Source organism: Grampus griseus (assembly GCF_964374135.1).
Source record: "Grampus griseus genome assembly, chromosome: 13".
Taxonomy (NCBI): domain Eukaryota; kingdom Metazoa; phylum Chordata; class Mammalia; order Artiodactyla; family Delphinidae; genus Grampus; species Grampus griseus.
This window is the reverse complement of record NC_139007.1, coordinates 57,422,017-57,448,369: the sequence shown is the minus strand read 5'-3', so window position 1 is coordinate 57,448,369 and position 26,353 is coordinate 57,422,017. Positions and strand designations below refer to the sequence as shown.

General features: G+C 40.9%; 1 protein-coding gene across 12 annotated transcripts in view; it reads left to right on the top strand.

Annotated features, from left to right (window-relative positions):
- EPB41L2 (erythrocyte membrane protein band 4.1 like 2) overlaps positions 1-26,353 on the top strand; it is a 214,776-nt gene that overhangs the window by 137,706 nt on the left and 50,717 nt on the right. For all 12 annotated transcript variants that reach the window (XM_082668532.1, XM_082668529.1, XM_082668528.1 and 9 more), the window contains 6 exons: positions 10,229-10,271; positions 14,211-14,286; positions 17,944-18,162; positions 19,737-19,824; positions 24,343-24,495; positions 24,996-25,093. In XM_082668532.1, the coding sequence (XP_082524658.1) occupies positions 10,229-10,271; positions 14,211-14,286; positions 17,944-18,162; positions 19,737-19,824; positions 24,343-24,495; positions 24,996-25,093 (677 nt within the window). The remainder of the gene's footprint in view (positions 1-10,228; positions 10,272-14,210; positions 14,287-17,943; positions 18,163-19,736; positions 19,825-24,342; positions 24,496-24,995; positions 25,094-26,353) is intronic.

The following is a 26,353-nucleotide window of genomic DNA, read 5'->3' as shown; positions in this document are numbered from 1 at the left end:
TTTGCCAGCATGCCATCATTATTTGTATTTATACATCCTGGTAATGAAATGTAGGGTACTAAGAGTGATAATTATATATAAATTAAATTTTCTCAACTTACTTAGTTTGAAACCTTTGATACCTAATTGGTGGTTTAATTCTACAATTGAACTAAAGACCATTAAATTGCATGCGGGCCTGCTGAATAGTGTGTGAGCGTTCTCATCAGAGCTCTGTTTAGAGCACTTTTCTTAGAAGTAATAACATAGTAGACATTCGAATAAATAAACTGGGTGCTCTTTTTAGACTTTAAATTACAAGGTAGTCTTGATAATGTTTGCAACCATGTGCCCTTCTGTTGGCCCTCAGAGCTGCAAAAGAGAAAGTGATGGAAATTTGGCTGTCATTACCCACTTTTTCTGCGATTACATTTTGGTACATTCACAGGAGCATTTAATCTTTTTAAAAAAGGAAGACCATCTAATATGTTGTAGAATATGTAGAATAACATGTTCTGTTAGTAGAAATAGGATATGCTATATTAAGACATACGGTATTTCTGGAACAGTAGATTTGCGTGAGAAAGCGGTGCTTAGATAGAAGGATTCACTATTTTTTATTTTGCTGACTCTTATATGTCTAATACGTATCTTTCACCTGAATCTCAGACTCATATACTTCACTGCCTACTGGACACTACACTCAGTTGTCTTAAAGCAAACGCCTCATCTTCCTCTTAAACTTCATTTGTTCCCTGAAGAGTGAGGAGAGGTTCCTTCTACTTTTTATACAAGTTCTGTCTTTTCTACCTGCTAACATCCCTCTTCTGGTTCTCTTTGTGCACAGTTCTTGCTTTGGTTTAGGCTCCTGTCATCTCTTGCTTTGAGTATTTTATTAGACTCCTAACTGGTCTAACTGTCCAGTCTCAGGCCTCTGTGATCATTCTTCACCTTGCTGCTAGATTGAACTCTAGAGAAGGCATATCCCATCTTGGCACTCATTGGCTTTAAACCATTTAATGGATACAGTCTAACCCTCTTAGTGTGAATTACAGTCCTGGTCATGTGACTTGTGTCTACTTCTTTACCTCCATTTCTCAGTAACCTCTCACATACAGTCCGTATTGAACACACTCCAAATTTCTCTCCTAAGGGGAGCTTTGCCAGTCCGTACTATACCTGCTTGAACATACTATCCCTTACATTTGCAATATCCTTCTCATTTTTTTGGTATCTGAATGTCTACTCTTCCTTAAGATCCAACTTAGGTATCCTACCCTGTGAGATTTTCCTTGACTGTTTTCCATCACCATCCCTCCTGCCCCCAACTCAAGGATTGAGTTGACAGTTCAGTCATGTAGACATTTAGCACAAACCTTATTTGTTTATCAGTCTTTCTCTCCATTGCTCTAGGAACTTCTTGAGGGTAGAGGCCTTACCTTTTATCTGTGTAACATCTGTATATCTAGACATTATCAAATATTTTTAAAATACCACCCGTGTGCCATCTCACACCCATTAAGATGGCCACTATAAAAGAACAAAACAAAAACCCCAGAAAATAACAAATGTTGCCGAGGATGTGAAAAAATTGGAATCCCTATGCACTGGTGATGGGAAGTAGTATGGTGCAGCTATTAGGAAAACAGTATAGAGGTTACTCAAAAAATTATAAATAGAATTACCAAATGATCTAGCAATCTTACTTCTGGGTATATATCCAAAAGAATTGAAAGCAGGATCTTGAAGAGACATTTGCACACCTGTGTTCATTGCAGTATTACAATAGCCAAGAGATAGAAGCAACCCAAATGTTTCTTGATGGATGAATTGGATAAACGAAATGTGGCATATACAAGGTGTGGTGAATGGAATGTTATTGAGCCTTAAAGAAGGAAATCTTGGGCTTCCCTGGTGGCGCAGTGGTTGAGAGTCTGCCTGCTGATGCAGGGGACACGGGTTCGTGCCCCAGTCCGGGAAGATCCCACATGCCGCGGAGCGGCTGGGCCCGTGAGCCATGGCCGCTGAGCCTGCGTGTCCAGAGCCTGTGCTCCGCAACGGAAGAGGCCACAACAGTGAGAGGCCCGCAAAAGAAGGAAATCTTGTTCATCCTATAACATGGATGAACCTAGAGGATATTATATTGAGTGAAGTTAGTCACAAAAAGACAAGTACTGTATGAGTCCTTTATCTGAGGTATCCTTAGTCAAACCCATGGAAACAAAGTAAAATTGTGGTTGCCTGGGAGTGGGAGGAGGAGAAAATGGGAAGTTGTTGTTCAATAGGTATAGTTTGTTTTGCAAGATGAAGAAGTTCTAGAATCTGTTGCATAACAATGTGATATAGTTAGCGCTACTGAACTGTACACAAACAGTTGGTTAAGAGGGTAAATTTTTATGTTACGTGTTTTTTACCACAATTAAAAAAAATACTACCTGTGTGCAAACCAGTGTACTTCTGCAACTCTAGCAGTAAATAATTAAGACACAGACCCTGCCTTCATGGATGTCCCCACTTAGTCCTAGTTGAGAAGACGGAGTAAAAAAACCTGAATTACACAGTTACTAAACTTTGATTACTGTTCTACAGGAAAGATTCAGGTTATTAACGGGGAAGACTTCTTAGGAGAGAAATGATGCTTAAAGAGAGATCTGAAGCGTGAGTGGGCTTTGGGCGAAGGGACATGGGAAGCACACACACAGGGCCCTGGGCAGGAATAGCTGACCGCTTGCTAAATGGAAAGACATCTGTTGTGGTTAATGGGGGGAGACTGGGTGTTGATAAGGGGTCAGATTATGCAGGGCTATCTAGGCTATATGTCTATATTTCAAGGCTTGGGAGATCTCCTTTATCCTAAGGAAAATGATTAGTCACTGATAGGCTGACACAGTGATGTAAGACAACCAGTCTTGCCTTTAAAAAGGTCTGAGAGAGGGAATATGAGCAGATCTGCTCACCCAAAGCACAAAAGTAGCCTCAGTTGAGGTTGTGGTAGTGAAAGTAGACGAGCCCATGATTTAGGAGAGATGTGGATTGCTGTTGACCATCCGGCTGAGACTGGAGATCATAGAACTGTGGTGGCAGCAGAATACATTGTTGTGTGCTTCTCTAATTGCTCTCTGCACCCTGGGTATAACAGTGGAGAAGTGGGGTATTAAAGGGGAGTTGGTTATGTTCACGGTGGTTATGGTTAAGAGGGCAAAAGATTGAGAAAACTGGAGATCCTGATGCACAGGTTGTCAAGCTGATTATTCATAGGATCACAGGAACATAACTGAAGCTGAAATGGGCTGATAGGCTGGGTGAAAATGGCTGGGACCAAGGGATGAAAGTCCAAAGAAGTCGACAGGCAGGTACAGTGAGAATAACTGGCTAGAAGACTTAAAAGAGGAAATGATTGCATCTGAGAATGGAACAGTGACATCTAATGAGGTGGAGAACTCTGTGTGGTGACATGACTGAGTGTTCAGCTCTGAAAAGGGATGGCTGAGGTCAAGGAGAGGCTAAGGTCATTAGGGCAGAGACTATTAAGATAAGGTTAAGTTTGGAGGGGTTCTCCATAAGGTTCTCATTGACAAAAAAGCTAATACTAAACAGGGAACTCATAATTCCTTATTTTACTCTGTAGTTTCTCTTACAAAATTCGAGATGAAAATGCTCAGAAAATTAGGCACACACTTTGTTATCTAGGCTTTAACTATAGAACAGTGGGAGAATAAACAGCAGGGTGTCCTTTCTGAAATACTCACTTTTCAGGAAATCAGTGCTCACGTGTGATTGGCAATATATTTAATCATTCATATATAATCTGATTTGCCTTTGTAACTTTTGTGTTGTATATATTTTGTTTTATTCCTTCTTGCTTATGTAGACAAAATCCAGTCCTCAAGATGTCTGGGCTAAAGAACTCTTATTTTTCAAATATAGATTTGTATCGTGTCCTTTTTTTCCATAGAAAATTATTACTATTGCACCAACTCAGCTCATGCAATTTCAACAATAGGATACTATAGGAAATAGGAATTTAAACTGCTTTTTAAAATGCTGAATATTATCTGTATTTATGGATGTTTTCAGTCACTGATCATTTCAAGATATTATAATGTAAAGCCATGGTTATTTGTATGAAAATTTTCCATGGAAAGGAATATCTCATCTTATTTTAGTGTAGTGCTGTGTGTCTCTCATGCTTGGAAGCCTTCCACTTTACTCTTGAGTATGAACATCTATCATTATTAGTGTTAGAACTTTTTAATGTCTGTAGAGAACTCATGTAAACTTTACTATGGAAAATTTTGTTAGAAATATGTGACATCAAGCAACCTGTTTTTCTTTTATACACAGAATTCCCAGTCCATGTAGTTCTTGTATTCATGTCTAAATGGAACCATCATTAAGGATTTTGGACTATCTTTAAAGGGAAAATATTGTCTTGAATTTTTGATGTTAACAAGAGTTTGGCATCTGGCCCAGGGATTTTAATGTCATTTTGCTTCAAGTCATATTGAAAGGGGAGCTTGTTTGAAGTGTAGTTGATATCCACAGCTAACTTTATGAAAACTGGTTAACGCATTTCTCTGACCATTTCCTCCCCCAGAAACTAGAATTAAAAACTCTCGTATTAAACTGTTTGTCACATATAAACTATTCTTTAATAAAATTCTATATCCAATCCAGTTACACCTTATAATACCGCAGACAGGTGTTGGAATCATGTTCTCCCAGATGCATAGTGAATGTTTCAATGTAACAGAGGGCCTGTAAGGTTTCTGCTAACACCAACGTGATGGCAGTGTTCTTAGACTTAATTTAGACAGAGGTATAATAAAGGGGATCTGCTTCAGTGCTATAAATTCTTTTTTTTTTTTTTTTTTGCGGTACACTGGCCTCTCACTGTTGTGGCCTCTCCCATTGTGGAGCACAGGCTCCGGAAGCGCAGGCTCAGCGGCCATGGCTCACAGGCCCAGCCGCTCGCGGCACGTGGGATCCTCCCGGACCGGGGCACAAACCCACGTCCCCTGCATCGGCAGGCGGACTCTCAACCACTGCGCCACAAGGGAAGCCCCAGTGCTATAAATTCTTAAAGGAAAATGCAGATTTTAGACAAAATTATTCTTTACTTTTAACATTTGGTAATAGGGTGTGTGTTGGATTAAGTTTAATTTCTCTCACCTGGCAAAATTGACAAGCACCAATTTTGAAGGCAGGGCTAGGCATTTTAAAAACTTCTAACTCTGGGGTCTTAGCATCTACCCTGAAGGAGAATTAGGTGAGATAGATATTTTGGGGAGGGAGGGAATTAAAAGATAGATTTTGTGACTGTATCTTGAGTTGTTTTCTAAATCCAGTGTGGTCAGTGGCCCAAGACAGGCAGCTGGCTGCATGTTCAGACTGCTGATGAGATGCTGCTTGTGGATGGGCCTGAGCGCTCACGTCTGCCAGGTGAAAGTGGTTAGCACTTCTGTGGAGTAAAGACTGTGGGTCCTGACATTATTTGATACAGCTGTTCAGTGTGATGGGGAGGAAGCAGTCACCTGCTCAGGCTTTCTGCAGGAGGCCGTCAACAATTAGAATATTTAACCAGTGAAGACTGGAGGTCTTCCTGACAAGCCAGTTGAAGGACTTGAAAAACGTCTCTCTACATTTGACTTCCATTAAAGACAGGAATTTCTGCACACAAAAAAAATCTCTGGTTCTACTACTCAAATGGTGGTGCCGGGCCCAGCGGCGTTGTCACCACTCAGAAGGTTGTTAGCAGTGAGGAATTCCAGGTCCTCACGGGTGGCAGGAATGTTCTGGTACTCATAGCCTCTTACGTGGGAGTGAGGCTCTTTGCAGTCAGCCTGGACATTTGGACCATAGTCTCTGAGGTTTTTTCTAACACCAACATCCTATGAATATAAATACAGTGATTCATAATCAAACTTTTGTATTTTTCTAGATGTTTCTGTTGTTGGAAGATAATTGAGAATCACCTTTATTTAACACTTTCTGAGGACCAGTATTGAAAATATTATAGGGAAATGCCAGAAGACTTGGTGTTAACCAGGACTGTTCCGCTCTCGGGTTTACAGTGGGTAAGAGAGCAGAATTAAGGAGCTTCTCTAATTAACTGACAGAAAGGCTTAAGTGTGGGAAAAAAAAAATGTGTATAGCTATTTGCTGCTTAGTTAAAAATTTTTTCTCTAACCTTCCAAGGCAGGTTTTTGGTTTTAACTTTTTCTTTGTGCCTAGATTCCTTTGACAGTCTAGTGAATTCTGTGGGCTGCTTCTCAGAACAGTGTTTGAAATGTATGATTATAAAAAAACAGGCCTATAAAGGAAGCCAATAAATAACATTCTCAACATATTAATTTAAAAAATTGGGATAAATTCATCATCAATAGCTACTCCCTACTGTGATTTCAAAAATATCGATTAGTATAAATGATATTTTAAGATCTGCAGCTACTCTCATGTGCTGTGGAAATAGTTTTGATTCCTGTGAGTGATGAAGCTAAAGGCACTGCTGATACTAGCCAGGTTTTTTTTGTTTTTCCCCCTACATTCATAATTAATAGTAATGCTAAATTTCAGCTAAAGGTTAATGAAGATAAAGAGGTGACATTTTTTCCCCCCAACTGATTCACAGACTCTTGATTTCATGTTCTAAGGTGATTTAATAACACTGACATTCTAGGACCACATTTTAATTTTAATTTACTTTTGTTGGAAGCCTGTGATAGGATTCTTTAAGGAGAAAGGGGTCTGATTTTTAATCTCATCTGGCCCATGACTACCGTGAGTGTAGTTTTTGAATCCAGAGTCTGATTTATTAACTTTTTGTGGGTAGAAGTAGTCACATAAATAGTAACTTCCTTAATATATATAATGTATCTCCTTTGGAAATAAAAAATTATGTGAAGAAGGGATATATACTGAAAGGTGATAGAACAATTTAATTTTATCATTACCAAAAAACATCTACCATTAAGGCACTAGATAAAGTCCATTGCATGTGTACTTACTCCTCAGGAAGCGTTTGAATGAATGTTTGAAGAGAACAACCCCATGGGGTAGATGATATGATCTTCATCTTGAGGGTGAGGAAACCGAGGCTTAAAGAAGACAGGGAATGAGCCCAAGGTCACAGAGTCGGTGGAAAGCCAGAATTTGACTCCATGTAGTTCTGATTCCAAAGTCTATGTATGTGGCAGCCAAATCTTTAAAAAATGGGAATGGTGCGCTCTAAGCTGTCATGGTGTGTGTGAGTGTGTGCACTTACGTCATTCTCTGATGGCTTTTTCCATCTTTTTGTGTCTGCTTGATCCACCCAGCACTGCTCAAGTGTCAGAACCAAGAAATTCATTTTTATTATTTATCTGTTAAAAAGTTTTATGTCTACTATTTACTTATAATTGATAATGCAGATAATAGACTGATATTTCTTTTAAAAGTCATGTTAAGGCATTTTTGGTTTTTTTACTTAGGAATTTATGACCCTAGGCAATAAAATTGTATCCCACTCATGATCTGAGTGCTCATTGGAGCTAATTATTCAAATAAAAATAAACCTAAGACAAATACTATAACCTGGGGTCTTTTAAATTGATCATAGCATGGGAAGGGAGGAGACAAGCAGTGGGCCACCAGCCAACAGGTATTAATTTAGTACTTACACTGGTTGCCTAGAACTGCCAAGTCCTGTGAAGGACGCAGGGAATAATGGTCTATCCTGGCCTTGCAAAGACCTCCTTACTCCTGGGTGGGAATGGAGTTCACAGTGTGGAAGTGGGTGTGGTTAGCAGATGGGTACCAAAGGGCAAACCAGGTCAGTGGATGCAACAAATCCTCTCTGCTGCCGCTGTTTGATCATATCAGGTAAACTCTGCCCGCTCAGTTTTTGGATGGGCTCTGAAATAAAGAGAATAAGCCGCTTTGGTCTTGATATTGTGCCTGGCAATGTCGTGGAAAGTGGCCCGAGAATGACAGCGAGTCTGAATGTGGTTGGCTGGTGCACAGAAACTTATTACTCATACTCCTGGGTCTGCAGAGCCAGATTGACTCTCTGCATGCTGTGCAGAAACTGTCAGGTGACTTGTATGAGGCTTTGGTGCTTCATGTGAGAATGGACAGTGCCGGGTGGCTGGGACACAGGGTTACTTCTTGGGGTTACAGAAGATGCTGCTGCTTCCACCCTCTTACTCGGAGAACAGAGAGGTCTTTTTTTTTTTTTTTTTTTTTGCTGTTCTGTGAGAGACCTCTGTACCAATTGTCACACAGTGAAACTGGGGATTTGGAAGGGGTGTGTCTAGGCCTTTAATAAGACCAGTAGTTTCTCCTCCCCTCTCTTCTTTCTTCTGTGCTTATGTTCTGAGGGATATTTTTCCTTTTCAGTTTGGCATGAGTTGTGTCTGATTCAGTTTTTCTTACTGTGGTTGTTACATCCTTGGACGAAATACCAAAACACTTTTGACTCTCCGTCCCTCTCCCCCAGCCACTCCCCTGTCTGGGCCAGAGGCTGAATGATGTGTTTTTCTCATTCTTGTGCCTCATGATAGCCCGCCATTTGGGAGCCAGCTGTTGCATGGACAGCTGCTGCAGGGCCGGGAAGCTGAATGCCAGGCTCTCTTCTCGGGGGAGAATTAGAGCTGCTCCTTGACACAGCACTGGAGGTACCGTGAGAGGGTCCCATTGGCCCTTCACATCAGTGGGCCATGCAGCTGGGCCACCAGTGCTATGAAACTTAGACCAAGCTCTGGTAACTCTTTGTTGAGAGGGTTGAATATAACCAGTGTTAGAACAGAGCCATGCACACCTTGGATCCTTGCTGCCCTCAGTATAAGCCCTGAATGGTATAGTAAGACCCGTGGGGGTCTGTGCAGCTTTGCTTTCAAAGCATCCTGTTGTTACTGTTTCTTAATAGTGTGTAAGTTAATGTTCTGTTGTACCCATTCAACATATTGTTAAGATAGTAGGTTATAATTTTCTATGTAGCAGTAAACATTTTAATTGTTTGCTTTATGTATCTGAATAAAATTCTGTTTAAACACAGATGTTACAATACATGATTTGGGATGCTTTTAGAATGAGTGAAACTTATTCTGAAGCCAGTTATTTGAGTCAGTTTAATATATCTCAAAAATGTAATTGTTCTATTGGTGAAGATAAAGTGAACTTTAATAATGACTTGAGGATAAGGTAGAAGTATAAAAAAATAAACATATATATAGCATATACATAAAACACACACACATATGCAGATTTTTTTTATTGGATACATCTTTTGCCTGTAGCTTTAAAAAACAAATATTTAATGTCCTTAGAGGGTTTGAACCTAGTAGTTCAAATTTTTTTTTTTTTTTTTTTGTGGTACGCGGGCCTCTCACTGTTGTGGCCTCTCCCATTGTGGAGCACAGGCTCTGGACGCGCAGGCTCAGCAGCCATGGCTCACGGGCCCAGCCGCTCCGCGACATGTGGGATCTTCCCGGACCGGGGCACGAACCCGTGTCCCCTGCATCAGCAGGCAGACTCAACCACTGCGCCACCAGGGGAAGCCCTAGTAGTTCAAATTTGATCTTTTTTGCTTTAAGATATTGTAGTGGTTTCCTAGAATCTTTTTTAACTTTCTCAAAGGGTGGAAATAAAGGAAAAGTGAAAGGGAGTTCCTTATGATTGACTTTCAACTTGGAATGAAGTTTTAAAAGGATGTTTAGATCTTCCAGGAAGGAAAATACTGGCTGCAATCTGACAGTACTTCTCCATGGCGTTGGACAGTTGCAGGCAGAAACAGAGTTTAAGGAGGAATTGGCTTTAGGAGTTGAGATAATTGTGTTTGATTGGGGTATGTGTACTTTTAACCAATAGTTTCCAATTCACATTTTATCCATGAATAAGAGCCAATGATTGTCCTTGACTGAGCTCTCATTTCAGTGTCCACAGGGGCTCTTTGCTGGCAGTACTACTATAGAATAAAGACTAGACGTAGATGTATTACGTCTCGTCATTTGGGTAGATGTTTGATTTCACATCCAGGAAAATGAGGCCCAAGAGACCCACCTTAAAGTGTTTTAATATTTTATTTATAACACACACAAACACGCATTCAAAAACAAATCAGTACTGAGCCCAGTGGAATGCTAGTAGCTCTTTGCGTAGGACTTTGTTAAAATGTTTATACTTAAATAAGTATGTGAACTGTAAACTGTTCCATTTTGGACTCTGGACTACTTCTTATGGGTTAATTAACCTTTTTTTTCACCCCCTGCAGAACTGGCTAGATCCCGCAAAAGAAATGAAGAGACAGCTGCGAAGTGAGTATTAAATCATCATACTTTGAAGTTATCAAGTTAATCTTTACATCTGTGTTTTTCTATCTTTACTAAAATTCACCGGAATGTAAACTAGAATAAGATAGTGATGGAATCATCAGCTCTGTTTTGCATTCATATCATATAGGAGGTTGAGACTCAACAATATTTCTGTAGAATCATGACTGTTTATTTTGGTCATGGCTTAGGGACTCCTGGTCAAGAGGTTGTAGACGACGCTTCTTAAATAGTCCCTCACAGTGTCTACCACTGTGAAGCAACACCTGATCTTTGTCTCTGGGGGAAAGTATGAGAAGCTGCTTTTCTGTAACTTTCCCTTTTTATATGAAATGTACCCAAGAGAGCCCTATTACTCTTGCTTTGTCTACTTGATTTTGGCTGTGTGTCCAGTTAGTTTAATTAGTAAGCATGCCTCTGGCTCCAGAGGCATATGGACGCACTGCTGCTGGATGTCCTGGAGTGAGGGTTTGAGGAGTGAAGGGATTGCAAAATGATCCTTGGAGTCCTCTGAGGTGTTTGCCTTCTCTCCTCCTTTGGCCACTTTTTGTGCTCTGAGTCTGGGTTTGTTCTTAGTTCTGTTTGTCCCTTTCTTCCATTTCCCCATTTGTTCTTACTGTTGTCTCCCTAAGTGACTTATGTGTCCCACTCTATCTAACCAGCTTCAGTTCCCTCCTGTGGCTGGTTTTGTGATATCTGCATCACGAATCATTATCACCTCAGAACAACCTCTGATAGGGGATCTGGCTACTTAAATTACTGCAGGGTCTGTGAATGACTTAAGCAGAAAAGGGAGGGAGCCACAAACAGCTGGACTGTTCAGACAAGAGAACAAAATTCTCACCAGCCCTTTGGACGGTGGGCCCCAGAGCTGGCCAGGGAGAAGCTGTCCAGGGAGCAGGATGCTCTCTGCGCTGTTGGTTTCATTTCCCTACTTATTTATTATTCCCAGCTTATTTATTCCCAACGTTAAAACACTGGAACACATCTATGCTTTTCCCTTCGGTTCCTTTCTGTCTACCTTCCATCTCATTTTTAATTCTCCACATTTTCTTTATTTCTCTTTCTTTCTCTCTCAGATTATTAATAATTTTGGGAGTTTTCCTATCATTTCTTTCCTTCTCTACTCTCCTTTTTTTTTTTTTCTTTTTTACTGAGTGTATACCTTATTTTTCCTATTTCCTCTCCTTGTAGACTCATCTTTCTTTTCATTTTTAAAATATCTTTGATTAGAGTGACCTTCCTGATTTGCCCAGGTCTGTGAGGATGTGGGACTTTTAGTGCTAACTGGGGTGGTTGGTCACCCTATCTTTTAACTGTTATCCCTGGCTTTCCATCCTTCCCTCCCTCCCTCACCCCTCTGCCCTGCATTTATTATCTTGGTGTTTCATCCATTCATGTTTGCTTCATAATAGAAAAGGGGGAAAGTAGTGAAAAGGAGTAATTAGACAGAGATACATTATGCTTATATTATGGAAGAAACTGTACCAGAAAGCTTCGGAACTTTTTCTAGTCCCTTCTGCGGTTGTTAAAACTCTGCAAAGTGCATGAATCCAAAAAGGTATGGATGCTTGGTTCTTTCACTTTCTCTGAAACCCTACTTGCCAAGTGACCCAAACCATGGACGTAACAGGATAACCTGTGAAACATGATTGATGTTCCATTGAATTTGTTTCCTATAGTTTTGCTTTGGCTTTTGTTGCATTATGTTTCTGTGCTTCTCACTTCAGAGTCATGGAGCCATCCTAACTTTTGGAAGGCAAGACTCTTTCTTGCTGATTATGAATCACGGTCTTACGTTTTGATTATTTGTGAAGTTTTTTTTTTAGAGTTATTTCAGGACTTTTGCCCTTGTGGTTTGGCAAGAGGAATAACAGTAACACAGGATTTGGCATTTTCAAACTATTAGAACTAGTTCCCTAAATGGAATCCTGTACCGTCCTGATCATGAAAGTAGGCTGAGGAAACGAAGTTTTAGCTGTTGCATTTTACCTCTTCCTTTCTGCTTGTGTTACAATGGATGAAAGAACTGTTTGTTCTGTCTTAGCCCAACCTCTGCAGTGATTTATTGTCATTCAGTTAACAGAGGTAAACATTAATCTTTTTTGAGTTACGTTTGACAGCTGACAGCCTATCAGTTTCTGTGTAAAAGTTGCCTAAAAATCTTTATTTTCTCAAATGTACGCAAATAAGACTATATAGATATATAAGGCTATATATCTTAGGCTTGCCTGTATTAATATATAAACAATCCATAGCTAGATAGACTGTTTATATAGCTAGGTAAAAATGATACTACATAACTAAATAAAAAGTTTAGCATTATCAGTACAACTTTATCAACTTTAGAATTGGAAATAGAACCTGAAATATGTGTTCTATCAGAAACTTATCCCTGTTGTCGTATCCAGGTAAGCATGTGCTGGTGTTAATACCTAGGAAACAAATAAATAAAGATCCATTAAGAAGTGATATGATAATCCTGTGATCACTTTGCTTAATTATGGGTTAGTAATTACCTTGAAGAAGTACATATGCATCCAGCCACCCTGGTGCTACTGGCCAAGAAATGGCATGTCTCTTAATACTCAGGAAAGTTCTGTATCTTTTTTATGATGTTTTAAATGTATAGAGGGAACTTAAATCTGTTTATTAAATTTGGCGGGTTTGTGTTATTAGTAGAAGAATGATGTATTGAGCCAAAATCCAGCAAGAGTTCTGTGTTTTCACAGTAGCTATTCAATAACTCTTCATTGACTTCTGAGTAGGAGAAAAGTTAGCGTGTCTATGGTGAGAAAAGAACAAAATGATCCATTGAGCAAGAGAATGGGATTCAAGAAATTTTTCTTCAACTCCCTAAATGAAAGCAACTGTGAGGCCTTCAAATATGTGTGAAATGAAATAACACACACACACAGTTTTTATGTTTTTATTTGGAAATACCATGAACTTTGAGTATAACTCTGAATTCAGACTATTGGAATTATTTTGATCCCTTTACGAAAATAATACCTGCCCTGTGGGATCTTCCCGGACCGGGGCACGAACCAGTGTCCCCTGCATCGGCAGGCGGACTTTCAATCACTGTGCCACCAGGGAAGCCCATCATTTCTTGAATAGTTATAGTGATCATTTGATCATTACTCCTCTTCCCCCAACAGTATAAAAATCCTAAATTGCTTTTTTTAAAAAATATATATTTTATTTTTGGCTGTGTTGGGTCTTTGTTGCTGAGTGCGGGCTTTTCTCTAGTTGCGGCGGGCAGGGGCTACTCTTCATTGCGGTGCACGGGCTTCTCATTGTAGTGGCTTTTCTTGTTGCGGAGCATGCGTTCTAAGCATGCGGGCTTCAGTAGTTGTGGCGCATGGGCTCAGTAGTTGTGGCGCATGGGCTCTAGAGCGCAGGCTCAGTAGTTGTGGCATACGGGCTTAGTTGCTCCGCGGCTTGTGGGATCTTCCTGGACCAGGGCTAAAACCCGTGTCCCCTGCATTGGCAGGCAGACTCTTAATCACTGCACCACCAGGGAAGCCCTCTTTTTTGGTTGTTTTTAAAGTGTGGAGAATATTTGGCATCTAGAGATCCTATGGTTAAAAAATCTTATCTCAGAACTATTACATGAAGTTTATATTAAAATGTTTGCGTACTAGATCACCATATAAAACATTTGTTGACATACCAGTAAATGTTTATAAAAAAGTGAACCTGTTATTCTTTGATGATGGGTTATTTATGGAATTGATTTTTACTTTATTTTTCACTTCATTTTTGTTTTGTAAATGATATTTTCTTTAAATTAAAAAAATTCTCTAAATTGATTTATAGCAGGACTGATCTATACTGTTTGAACATTGACCTTTAAGTTTTATCAGTATAAATGGTGATTGTGTTGGTTGCATAAATAATCATGATCTTTAATAATTACAGATCTTCCTTGGCTCTTCAGCTTTAATGTGAAGTTTTATCCTCCTGATCCTTCTCAGTTGACTGAAGATATCACCAGGTACTTTACATTTATACTAAAAGTGATTCTTTTTTTTTTTTTTTTTTTTTGCGGTATGCGGGCCTCTCCCGTTGCGGAGCACAGGCTCAGCAGCCATGGCTCACGGGTCCAGCCGCTCTGCGGCATGTGGGATCTTCCCGGACCGGGGCACGAACCCGTGTCCCCTGCATCGGCAGGCGGACTCCCAACCACTGCGCCACCAAGGAAGCCCTAAAAATGATTCTTTACTTACAGCTCTCATTTATTTCAGTGTCCTGGGGGGGGGAATGATGGTAATTTTAGGATTAAAACCAAAACATTTTTTCTTAAGCTGAGTTTTAGAAGTTTCCTTGGAAGTGGATATTCCAAAATAGTTTGAAATGTTTCTGGTTTCAGAAATTTTATTCACTTTTCTTTAACTTCCCATTTATATTGAAGTAATGGAATATTTTTTAAAAATTGCGGCAGGGACTTCCCTGGTGGTCCAGTGGTTAAGACTCCGTGCTCCCAATGCAGGGGGCCCGGGTTCTGTCCCTGGTCAGGGAACTAGATCCCGCGTGCCGCAACTAAGACCTGGCGCAGCCAAATAAATAAATAAATATTAAAAAAAAATGCAGCAACTTTGTTTCCTGTGTTATACTTTCAAAAATCACTGGTATTTAATATTTCAGATTTTCATACTAAGATAGTTTTTATCGTGTAACCCATATGTGCCTGTGTACTAATCTCAGCTTACAAATGTTATATAAAGGTAGAAAAATGAAAAACTTTTTAAAAGTTAATTTTTGGAAGTCTCTTGAACTGTAAGTTTTACACACACACCCCTGCTCCCCAGGATAAAAAACTAATAAGGTAGGCTTTCTTATGTAAGAGTCAGTAGCTGTTTCATTTCCATCTCCTCTGAGATTATCTGGACAATACAGACACATGCTTAAATTGCAAATAAAAGTTTCAGTTTAGGAGCAAGAGAGCATTTACTGATTTTGAGAGTGACTAAGTGTTTGAATGGGAACAAGGAACATTTAGAGTCCACGAGTACCTTGATATCTTAGCCCTATTTAAACTGGGTATCAGCGATTGGAATTCTTAGCTCTGGTAAGAGTAGGTCTATAGAGTGATTTGTATATATTTTTAAAAGATTATTTACCTGGCCAAGGAAAACTGCATTCTGTATATATACTTTTGGAAAATTAACAGGGTGTTAGCTAAAGACTCTGTTTTTGATTCCAGTGGTTCCTGTGTCCTTGATGTTTTCTGCTAGGCCAGTTTTGTCATCAGATGTGAAGTTGGGTAGATATTTAAGCAAGTGCGTGATATCCATGTGAACTAGGAATAATGGAGATTTTTTTCCAAGATTGGGTAAATGACAGGCCTTCCCCCCCGCCCCGCCCTTTACTGGTTATTGCTGAATAAGGATTTACTGATACTAATTAAGTTTTGATTGAATTAGCTTCAGCTAGTAAATAATAAATAGCAGCTTTTGTAACTACGCAGTGAGCTGCTTAGAGCATGAAACTTGACAGGTTGCCGTGCGTAGGATATGCACGTAGGCCTCACTGCGGGAGAGCCTTTGAACAGTGCACATAACTGGGGCTTTGTGACCCAGCGCCCTCTTTGTGCATACATTCCTCCTTGCAGTGATTCGTTTGGGGATGATAATCCTTTGGTGATTGCAACTTTATAGCATAGGTAAAGTGCTTTGGTTTTCTTTTTAGAGGGACCTTGAACAGTCTCCCTGCGCGTTTGGGGAAGAATGAAATAGTAGTCTAGTGAGCTAACTAAAAGCCTGAGATCAGCCTGTAGCTTTGCAGCCTAAATATTACGATTGAAATCTTCACTATGACTTGAGTGAACATCTAGAAGGTGGGATAGGCTTTTGAGGAGGGCAAGAACACAGTTCAGAATTATGTCTGAAGAATGATCTGTCCTGCCGTATGAAGGAGATGGACTTGAGAAACTCAGGAGGCTGTTGCGGCTTTTGTTTGAAGTTTTCGGGCCGTAGCCATAGGCTTTAAAACAGAAGAAAGGATCAATGTGAAAAGTAGATATACTAATAGGAGGAGGAGCAAGAAGATTTTAGTAATAGATGGAATCTTTGTGTTTAGGTCTTAACAGTGCTGTAAAATGTGGAGACCTAGTGATATTCTTGATTAGACCTAGAGAATTTGAGGATAACGTGGAATCGTAGTTTAAAATTTAGTTTGCTAAAATAAAGCAGTGATGCTCATGTTGTTCTAGGGGTCAAGGAAACACATATTTCTCCTTGGAAAGAGAGCTACTGCAGTGCTTAAAAATACTCAGACTGTAGTGATAGTGAGATGAGTTTCATTCTTAGAAAATTCTGGAGCACTCCTCATGTGGCAAGTACTTTGCTAATAACTGTGGGCTTATGATGATGATAAACAGAATCCCTGCCCTGCCTGACAGGAGATTTGGGTGGTAATACAGGTGTAACTGGGGGATGGCTGATGCCATGTTCTGGGACACGCTCTCTGATGCAACAGCAAGAGCCCTGGACCACAGGCAGCGTGCCCCTTTGAACATGGTGGAGGTAAAGGCAAAAGGAGGGCGGAGCCATGACAACCCCGCCAGGCAAAAGCATCCACAGGAAGAAGCCACCAGCTAACAGGAATGGCAGTCTCTTCAAGAAGGGGGGAGGGTGCTGCCATTTTCTTGGGAGGAGTCAGTGGTAACCTTAGCAAGTGGTTCAATTCACGACTAGAAATTAGGTTTTCAAATGTTAACAAAAAGAGTTGATGGGGGACCCCCCCCAACCCTCATAAAATATAAGTAACGTGTTTTTGCACGTTATTTAGTAAAAGCTAGAATCTTTTATAACTGTAATAATCCACTTGGAACACTGAATGATTGTTATTATAACTAATAATAACACTATTATGATTATGGCTACTAGTTATCGATTGCCAGGTACCACGCAATGTCTTTTATTTATGTTATCTAATTTTTTATCCTCATCTTTAAAGGGAAATAGAGTTGTTCCCATTTTACAGGTGGGAAGTTAGACTTAGGCAAGTAAATTAGCTTACTCAAGGTCACATGGTCAGCTCTGCCAGGCTCTGAAGCCCATGATTTTTCTACTGTAAACTGAATTAGCTGCCTCTATAGATGGGGTAAATGGGCAAGTAAGGGCTTCCAAGTAGAGACTGACTTAAGATTGTTGTTAAAGGGTCTCAGGAAAAGAAATTACTATGAAAAGCATAGAGAGGATAAAGGGTGGGTGACCTTAGCTTTTCACGTAAATCCTGAATGAAGAACTGTAGCTATTTCTTAAATTTTATTAGTCTTTATAACTTTTGAAGAGCATGCTAATCTTCATTACAGTTTTAAAGCCAAGGAGACTAAGTGATGAGAATTTCACCTGCAGTCACAAAACTCTTTTTTTGTAATAGTAAAAATACACTGTTGCCTGAATAGCAATTCAGAATTTCCAGAATTTCTCTATTACTTTGCCCTCTAGATGCATTTTTTATAAATAAGTCACAAGTTTAGGAGTCCATGGAGGAAGGTGGGCTTCTTATTACAAAACACTTCTTTTGTTCTGCATTTGAAGAGTGCCTATATTATATATTTGTTTCAGAGAAACATCAGAATCATATTTATGAGCGCTACAATCTTAACTAACTGTTCTCCCACCCTTTTGTCCCCTGTTCCTCACAGATACTTCTTGTGCCTTCAGCTCCGGGAGGACATTGCCTCAGGCCGCCTGCCCTGCTCTTTTGTGACACATGCCCTCCTGGGATCGTACACACTGCAGGCTGAACTTGGGGACTATGACCCAGAAGAGCATGGCAGTCATGACCTCAGTGACTTCCAGTTTGCCCCTACACAGACGAAGGAACTGGAAGAGAAAGTGGCAGAGCTGCATAAGACCCACAGGTCTGTAGACTTGCTTACTGGAGAGAGTGACCGTGGTGGGTTTAAATGGCTTCCCTTATAGCATTTGCTGGACATTTGACCATAGTTGATGGGATTATTCAGTTTGCCCTGTGGAGCTTCACCTAGTGCTAGTCAAGATAACTTGGAGTCATTGAGACAGCCTTCCATTGTCTTTATGACTGTAATATGAGGAACTGTGCTCATGAGACTAAATGTTTTCATTTATTAAAAAAATTTACTGGGCTTCCCTGGTGGCGCAGTGGTTGAGAGTCCACCTGCCGATGCAGGGGACACGGGTTCGTGCCCCAGTCCGGGAGGATCACACATGCCACGGAGCGGCTGGGACCGTGAGCCATGGCCGCTGAGCCTGCGCATCCAGAGCCTGTGCTCCGCAACGGGAGAGGCCGCAACAGTGAGAGGCCCACATACAGCAAAAAAAAAAATAAAAAAATTTACTTTTCCCTATGATATCTCCTGTGCCCTACTTCCAGTCCTCTCCCTTCGTACACACACGTGCACACATATACACATACACACACCTGAAACAAACATACCCACGTACTTGTTTGGCATTGATTATACATTTCTTCTGCCTTTTAATTATTTTTATTACCATATTTGATAAGAAAGCCAGGGAGATACTGAGGCATCAGGATTTGAGTCAGAAATGTGAGTGGTAATGGGCGTTAAGGGTAGTAAATCTACAGGTGGTTTCTCTATCCTCAGAAGATGACTTTTGGTTTAACTGAGGGTTATTAATTACTTAAATACCATGTTACACTTCGAGAACTTTTATATCTGTGAAAACAAATGGTTCTCTTAAGCATGAGTTTTTAACACTCCCAGCTACGAAATTCTAACTTGTCCCATATGGCAGAATTGAAGTTTTCAAAAATTTTGACTGAAATGATTTGAAAGGAACTTTCAGAGATTAGAGGTTTTTAAACAGACTGCCTTCACTGACTTTTCTTTAAAAAAAAAAAATGCAGTATTTGACTTTAAATATTTTCTTATTAACTTCATTCCAGGTCTGTTCAGTAGATGCTGTGGGGAATGCCTTGGGGAATATGAAAATTAACGGGGCCCTGCTTCCTAGGAGCTTAAAATTTGTTTAGTTGGGACATGTCAGGTGTAACATCAAGCACAAGTACTTCTCATCTTTAGTGTCGTCAGTCGTAATGAAATTAGGTTAAGGAGAGAATTTGTCTATTTCAGAAAGATGAAATGACTTTCTATTTTTTTATTCTTTTATTTTTAAAATGAATTTATGTTGTACCCACTATTGCTGGGGCTTTTTCCGTAGTGGAAAAAAGTGAAAGCAACTTTCTAAGATAAAAAGGGTAAGTGTGGAGGGACACATCCTTGCAGTGAGTAGGTTCATATTGGAGGATCTTAAGAGAAAAATGCTGGAGGTTGAGAGTTGAGCCTTCTTCCCTGATTCCTCCTTGTCTGCACATTTAGCTGGGCTACTCCCTCCACTCCAAACTCTCCAAGCTCATGCACCCCTTTCTCTAGTTTGGTTACATTTGCTTTGCATCCACCAGTAAGATAATATTGTTTCTTTTGATTCTTAGGGGTTTATCTCCAGCACAAGCTGATTCTCAGTTCTTAGAAAATGCCAAGAGGCTTTCCATGTATGGAGTCGACCTGCATCATGCCAAGGTACTGTGCGTGGAACGGAAAGGGGGCCTCTTTCCGGTCTGTTGGCTGAAGTTTTGAGAGGACTCCAGTTGTAGACTAGCCTAGTTCACTTTCAGAAAAGGATCCTCACCCTCACCCAAGGGACTGTATTTCTTTGGGGTTTCTAATTGGGGGGGTTTATGGTTGTGGGGAGGGATCATTGATTCTCCCTCTTATTCTTTCTTCTTTTCCTGGTCTTTTAAGTTGATACCCTTTCACATATACTTACGGTAAGACTCACCTTATCAACCTTCTTTACCCCTCGTCCTACCTTTATTCTGTCCCAGCTTTTGCTCTTGCAAGTGCTGCCTCTGTCGCAGCCCCGTCTCCCACCTGTGTCCTGGGAGAGGAGAGCAGCTCTTAGCCACCATGAAAGGGCAAGGCAGCATGGATATGACCACTTTCCGAAAAACTGCTGGTGAAGGAGCCCTAGAGTTGGGCTTTTCCCTACAGGTCTGTTGTACTTCTTGTAAGATACACTGTGCTGGCCCAGGCTCCAGGCAATTAGACCTTCTGTCCCATGTGAGCAAGAATGGAAAAGAATGGAATCATGGAGGTAGCTGATAGGAGAGGCAGGGTTTGGTGAGGAAGATGCCAGCAACAAACATCACCTACTTCATGATCCTAGTTTGGATGATCAGGTAGTGGGGAGAGTCGGGGCGGGAGCAGTAGGTGGGGAGTACAAGAGACAAGATGAAAGATGCACTTGGTTTTGAAAAACATGTCCAGAGTCGGCTCAACATGCAGAGGGAACCTATTGTTGCCTGCGTTTAAAGGACCCGTCCGTCCCTTGGTGAGAAATCCCTAGGGAGGCCTATCACCCAAAGGTATCTTCCTTCCCTTGGCCTCAGATTACTAATTCTTGCTTTTGTGTTAATAGGACTTCATATTTGCAAAGCACCCCTTTTGCCCCTGTGCCTTCCTTTATTCTTTAAATATTTTTCCTTATTACAGAAGTAATACATCTTCATCCTAGGAAATAGAGGTGAACAGAAAAATATAAAAAGACTGAAATGTCTTTATGCAGAAACAAGCACTGTTAGTATTTTCTTGTTTTATTTAAAAAAAAAATCTCTGAGCAGTTGAACTCACATTTTAAAAATGAGATTATACCATGAGTATTATTTCATAAATTTTTTTTTTTTAAACTTGCTCTTATAAACACTTCTCCATGTTAGTAAATAATCTTTGGCAGCAACATTTTTTAACTGCTACGTGCTGTATACACTTAATTTTTAAAAGTACTTTCACTTACACTATCTCATTTAAGGGTCGGATGTTTTTGTTTTTACGAAAACTACATAAAACAGAATGCATATGGCTTGTTACACTATCTGGCTTGTTGCCTCAAGCCACACAGTGTAAAGTAGTCCCATCTGTGTGATGTCTGCTGATAAATCCTACTGGGAGGTAAAACAGATCTTCTCCACACTTGAGTGTCTTGTAGCTCATTTCTCTGTATGATGGGGACAGGCTGGGTCAGCAGGCAAACAGAAATAAGGGAGGGAGGACAGAGCAGATTTGGTATCAGAAAGACGCCCAGAGCCCACCTCTCCTCTAAACCCTGTTATTCTTGCCACACGTGAATCTTACATCTGCTGCTTTTGTTGATCATTAGTGAGAAAGCAGTCCTTAGATGACAGTCCTGGAAGGTTTCGGGATTCTTGTTTTTGAAGTTGTATGTTAGAAAAGTAAAAAAGTTGCTGGTTTTGTTATAAGTGTAATTTCAGTTCTTGCTGTGTGGTTAGGAGTAGATCACTTAGAAAAAATCAGAATAACGCGCATTCATTCAACTTATCATCTGGTGGACTTAGATAATATCTGATGCACAAGATATTTGCAGCTCATGGGAAAAAAATCTGTAGCAATGTAAGAGAACTTTTCATGTATTTAAAAGTTTTGTGCCTGTATACGTTTTTCATTACCTTGAGATCATATTTAAAAATTATTTTTTAATTAATATTTTATCGTCAGAAGAGTCCTTAATGGCACACTTATGTTAGGACAAGGTGAGGGTGTTGACTAAAAGGGCTCTTGACAAAGATAGAAGGAAACCACAAGAATAGAATGATGCCCATGAGCTGGTAACAGCAGCTCTCCTAACCCCTCTGGGTGGGGGGGCGGGGGGTGAGGCAAAGAGTAGTTGCCAGAACCCAGGGGGGGCGATCTGTGTGGAGAGGGCTGTCTTGAGAGGAGCTGCGATGGTCCAGGAGATAGCCACCGTGATGTGACCACACAAGGAAGGAGTCTGGGTATTAAAAACCCTGACCTCCTTGCCCTCCTCCCTGTCTCTGATCTTCTTCAAGAACTTTCCATTGGCTGAAGTCAGTGGGAGCGGGATCCTGTTGATGTCCATATGGGGTAGCTTCCTAAGGCAGTGAGCAAGGTGGAGAAGATGCCCCCCCCCACCTTTTTTTTTTTTTTTTTTGCGGTACGCGGGCCTCTCACTGTTGTGGCCTCTCCCGTTGCGGAGCACAGGCTCCGGACGCACAGGCTCAGCGGCCATGGCTCACGGGCCCAGCCGCTCCGCGGCATGTGGGATCCTCCCGGACCGGGGCACAAACCCGTGTCCCCTGCATCAGCAGATGGACTCTCAACCACTGCGCCACCAGGGAAGCGCAAGATGCTCCTTTTTTATTAGTTTATTTTTCTGACTTTGTTGCTGAATGGCAGAAGTCAAATATGGAGAACTAAGGCATGCTTTTTTTCCCTTTAACTTCTTTCCCTTAATCTGTAATTTCTATTCACACAAATACAGATAATTGTAAAACAATATGTGGAACAATCGAACCTCAGTTGATTTACTTGGATCTAGATTGTGTTTATTTTTCAGTCAGATAAAATAGGTTCAATGTCCTGTTGAAAGATTGCCTCACACTAGAGATAGCTTTGTTTAATGTTTCAAATGAGGGTTGCCTCCTTATTTGTGCTGAGAACATGCTGTCTTGGGTAATCTTCCGGCCTGCTCCCTGTGTCCCTGGCCAGTGATATTTTGGGCAAACACGTCATTTGTGTCTGGTGCCAAATTGCTTAGGCACCTGTGCCTGGTTCACTCTGGCTTTTTACTCTGTTCCTAGAGAGAACTGTGGCTGTCAAGATATGGGTGAATAAAGCACCTTTGTAGATGAGATTTTTAAACCTGCTCAGATGGTCTAATGTAATTTTTTTTTTTTTTGCGGTACGCGGGCCTCTCACTGCTGTAGCCTCTCCCGTTGCGGAGCACAGGCTCCGGACGCGCAGGCCCAGCGGCCACGGCTCACGGGCCCAGCCGCTCCGCAGCATGTGGTATCCTCCCGGACCGGGGCACGAACCCGTGTCCCCTGCATCGGCAGGCGGACTCTCAACCACTGCGCCACCAGGGAAGCCCCGGTCTAATGTAATTTTATTTGTATATGAGTTGTTCACATATCACAGCAGTGAATGCCATTGGCATCAGTTACCTAGTACTGTATTTCTATTTTTAAAAAACTGAAATAAATTGCGTTAAATGGTTCTCAGTAACAAGGCAGTTGAAATGTTTTAGTTTTATTGACTCGAACCTAGACTATGTGGGGTTTGTTTCAGCATATTTTGTGAGAATTTGTTCCATGTTGTTAATGATTTCTAAAAATGTGAATATCCCTGAAAAATAATCTTCAATTTTCCATATCTTGAATGAGATCTAGTTCTTCTCTTAAAGATATTTGAATATTGTACATATTAGATCTTCAACCACTACTTGAAATGTGAGGAGGCAGATTTTTACTTTTGTCTGTAAATGTATTTGATTTTTAAAAAAAATCTTTCAGGCTGGCGATTATTCTAGATTGTCATCTTTTCCAAATTAAGACGCCGAGGAAAGAAAACAGTAAGTTCAAGAATAGTCTGTAGTCTGTTTGAAATATGCCAGCCAAAGGGATGTTGCAGTGAGAACGGGATGTCAGCAGTTAGTGTTATTGAAAAACTGCTTGGAAGAATTCAAAGATTTCAACACCGTCAGCCTAGAAGAGAAATTTTCTATGAGGAGTTGGTGTTCTCCAGCATATAGATGTTACTTAACAGCTGTTAGCTAGCATAATCCTCTGAGATAAATTTGCCTACAGTAAAATGGCTGACTGCACCTTAGGGTAAGCCGACAGACTGTCCCCAGGGGCTGGAATAGCCTCTAGGAAACATGTTTTATCTCCTGTATCTTCAGGATGTCTAAATTGAGGTCTATTTCCTTTCCTCCCTTTTAGCTCTTACAGCCGAGCTCGAGGACATATTAGTTAGGCCTTTTGAAGAATGTTGTGTCCTGTAGTCATGTTGCCATATCTCAAATCTGACCCCTCAAGAGGAATATCTAGGTTTAAGATGTGTTGTATGTCCTACTGTTTCTATTAACTTGTGTACGATCACTGCAGTTGAAATACAGACCTGTTAAATTGGCGTTCCTGATCATGGTTTGAGGGGCATCATTGACTTCCCTACCTATATAACTTTCACAGCTCTAACCATGGTCAAATGGCTTATGGTTGGCAGGACTCAGAAGGCGTGGACATCAAGCTGGGCGTGTGTGCTAATGGGCTTCTCATCTACAAAGACAGACTGAGAATCAATCGTTTTGCTTGGCCGAAAATCCTGAAAATCTCCTATAAGCGCAGTAACTTCTACATAAAAGTTAGGCCAGCAGAGGTAAGCAGAGTCACGTAGCCCTTGGCATATCTAATCGGGCTTTGTCAGTGTTCTCCTTTATGGCCACGAACTACCAGAATTCTTTTCCATTGAATGTTAAGAAAATGAACTATTATTTATTCCTCCATGGTAAAAAAAAAAAAGAGGGTTTTTGATGATAAACTTGCATATATGTATTCCTGTTGATAAAACAAAACAAAACAAAACAAGCAACAGCCACAATTTCACAGAAAAGGAAAAGTAGTCAGTGCCTGCCACATCTGGGGGGGGCTCATTTTTCTTTTATCTTTGCATCAGCTAAGTGGTCAAGATCGATAGGAAGGTGGTAAAATGAATTAGTGGACATTGAGGGATAGCTGATTTATGTCAGTAGTTGATATTTGCCCTTTTTCAAGAAGAACAATTACTTCTTAGTGAAATATCTGAATAATCCATGTTTTTCAGTAGCTTCTAATCAGCTCTTAGGAGATATGCTAATTTGTTTTATGGATTTATTCTAGCTGGAACAGTTTGAGAGCACCATTGGCTTTAAACTGCCAAACCATCGGGCAGCGAAAAGGTTATGGAAAGTGTGCGTGGAACATCATACTTTCTACAGGTAATTTTGAGAGAACAGCTTGGGATTCATGAAAACAGATCTTGGTACCCTCTAGATCCTAGGAGGGGGCAGTGGATAGCGTGGCAGACGCAGCTACAACTGCTTTATGGTTCTTTGCTCTCCCTGTTCGTGTATCTGTTTCTGTCACCATGCCGTGCTAGTCCTGGCTCAGAACTGCTCTGCCTCTGCAGTGGTCCCTCACTCTAGTTGCCCTTCACCAGCATACCCTCCCACCCCAGCTGCCGCTCTTTCACTGTCACTCACCTTAGGCTTCACTTAGTTGCTCTTATCAGCTCCCTCCTGTCTTACTTCTTTCCCAGCCAGACCAACCCTGAGCCCTGTGCTCTGTCCCTTTGCTACTGTGTTAGGAGTGTTCTCCCTGCTAAGTCCCTGTCCCTTTTTGCACATCAGCCTCCACTCTTCTGGTCCTGGATGAGTCCTGTGTCCCGACCTCACCATTTCTATACCTGTGCTACCACGTGTTGCTTTCAATAGCATAACTATCCAGACAGACACACTCACACAGCGCTTTGGGTTGGTGCAGTTACAGAGAGATCATTTCCCACGTCAGCTGGATGCTAGTGCCACCATCACAAGTATTCCTGGTCTTCTTGAGCCCCAGGGCACCCTGGCCCCTCTGCTCAGATGCCCTTCATTGGAAGGTGATAGTAGATGCTGTGGGTCGTGAGCGTTCTTGGTTTCATGCATCTTCTCCTTTTCTCTTTTTGTCTACAATTTAGCATCGTTTCCCTCTCCCTTCATTCATTCTTTTCTTCCTCTCCTGTTTCAAGAAAGAGCATATATAGAACTTTTATTCCTCTACCTTGATCCCTTGTTTCATGCCTCACGTAGGGTTGTGCTTTGTAAATCATGTGCCCCCAGTGGGTGGCTTCGATGAGTTCTTTGCCCAATAAACATGTCCATGTCCTGCTCCCTGAAAAACCAAAAAAACCCAGAAGATCTCCTTAGACCTTTTAGCCTCCTATAGCTTTTGTCCTGTCTCCTTTCATACTTTTATTCAGGGGCATACTTACTAACATTGCTTTTCTTAGCAAAGTGTGGTTTGCTGATCTTCCTTTTCTCTGTTTCCTCAGTTTCCTATTACTGCAGTCTAGATAGCTGTGATATCTAGACCCTTCATCTTTAAAGTTTTTGCTTTGCACTCTTAAGGTCTAATGCTGCCCCTCCACATACTAGATGTGTGATTGTAGGTAAGTTACTCAACCTTTGTGAGTCTCTCCCTTTCATCATTTGTGTGAT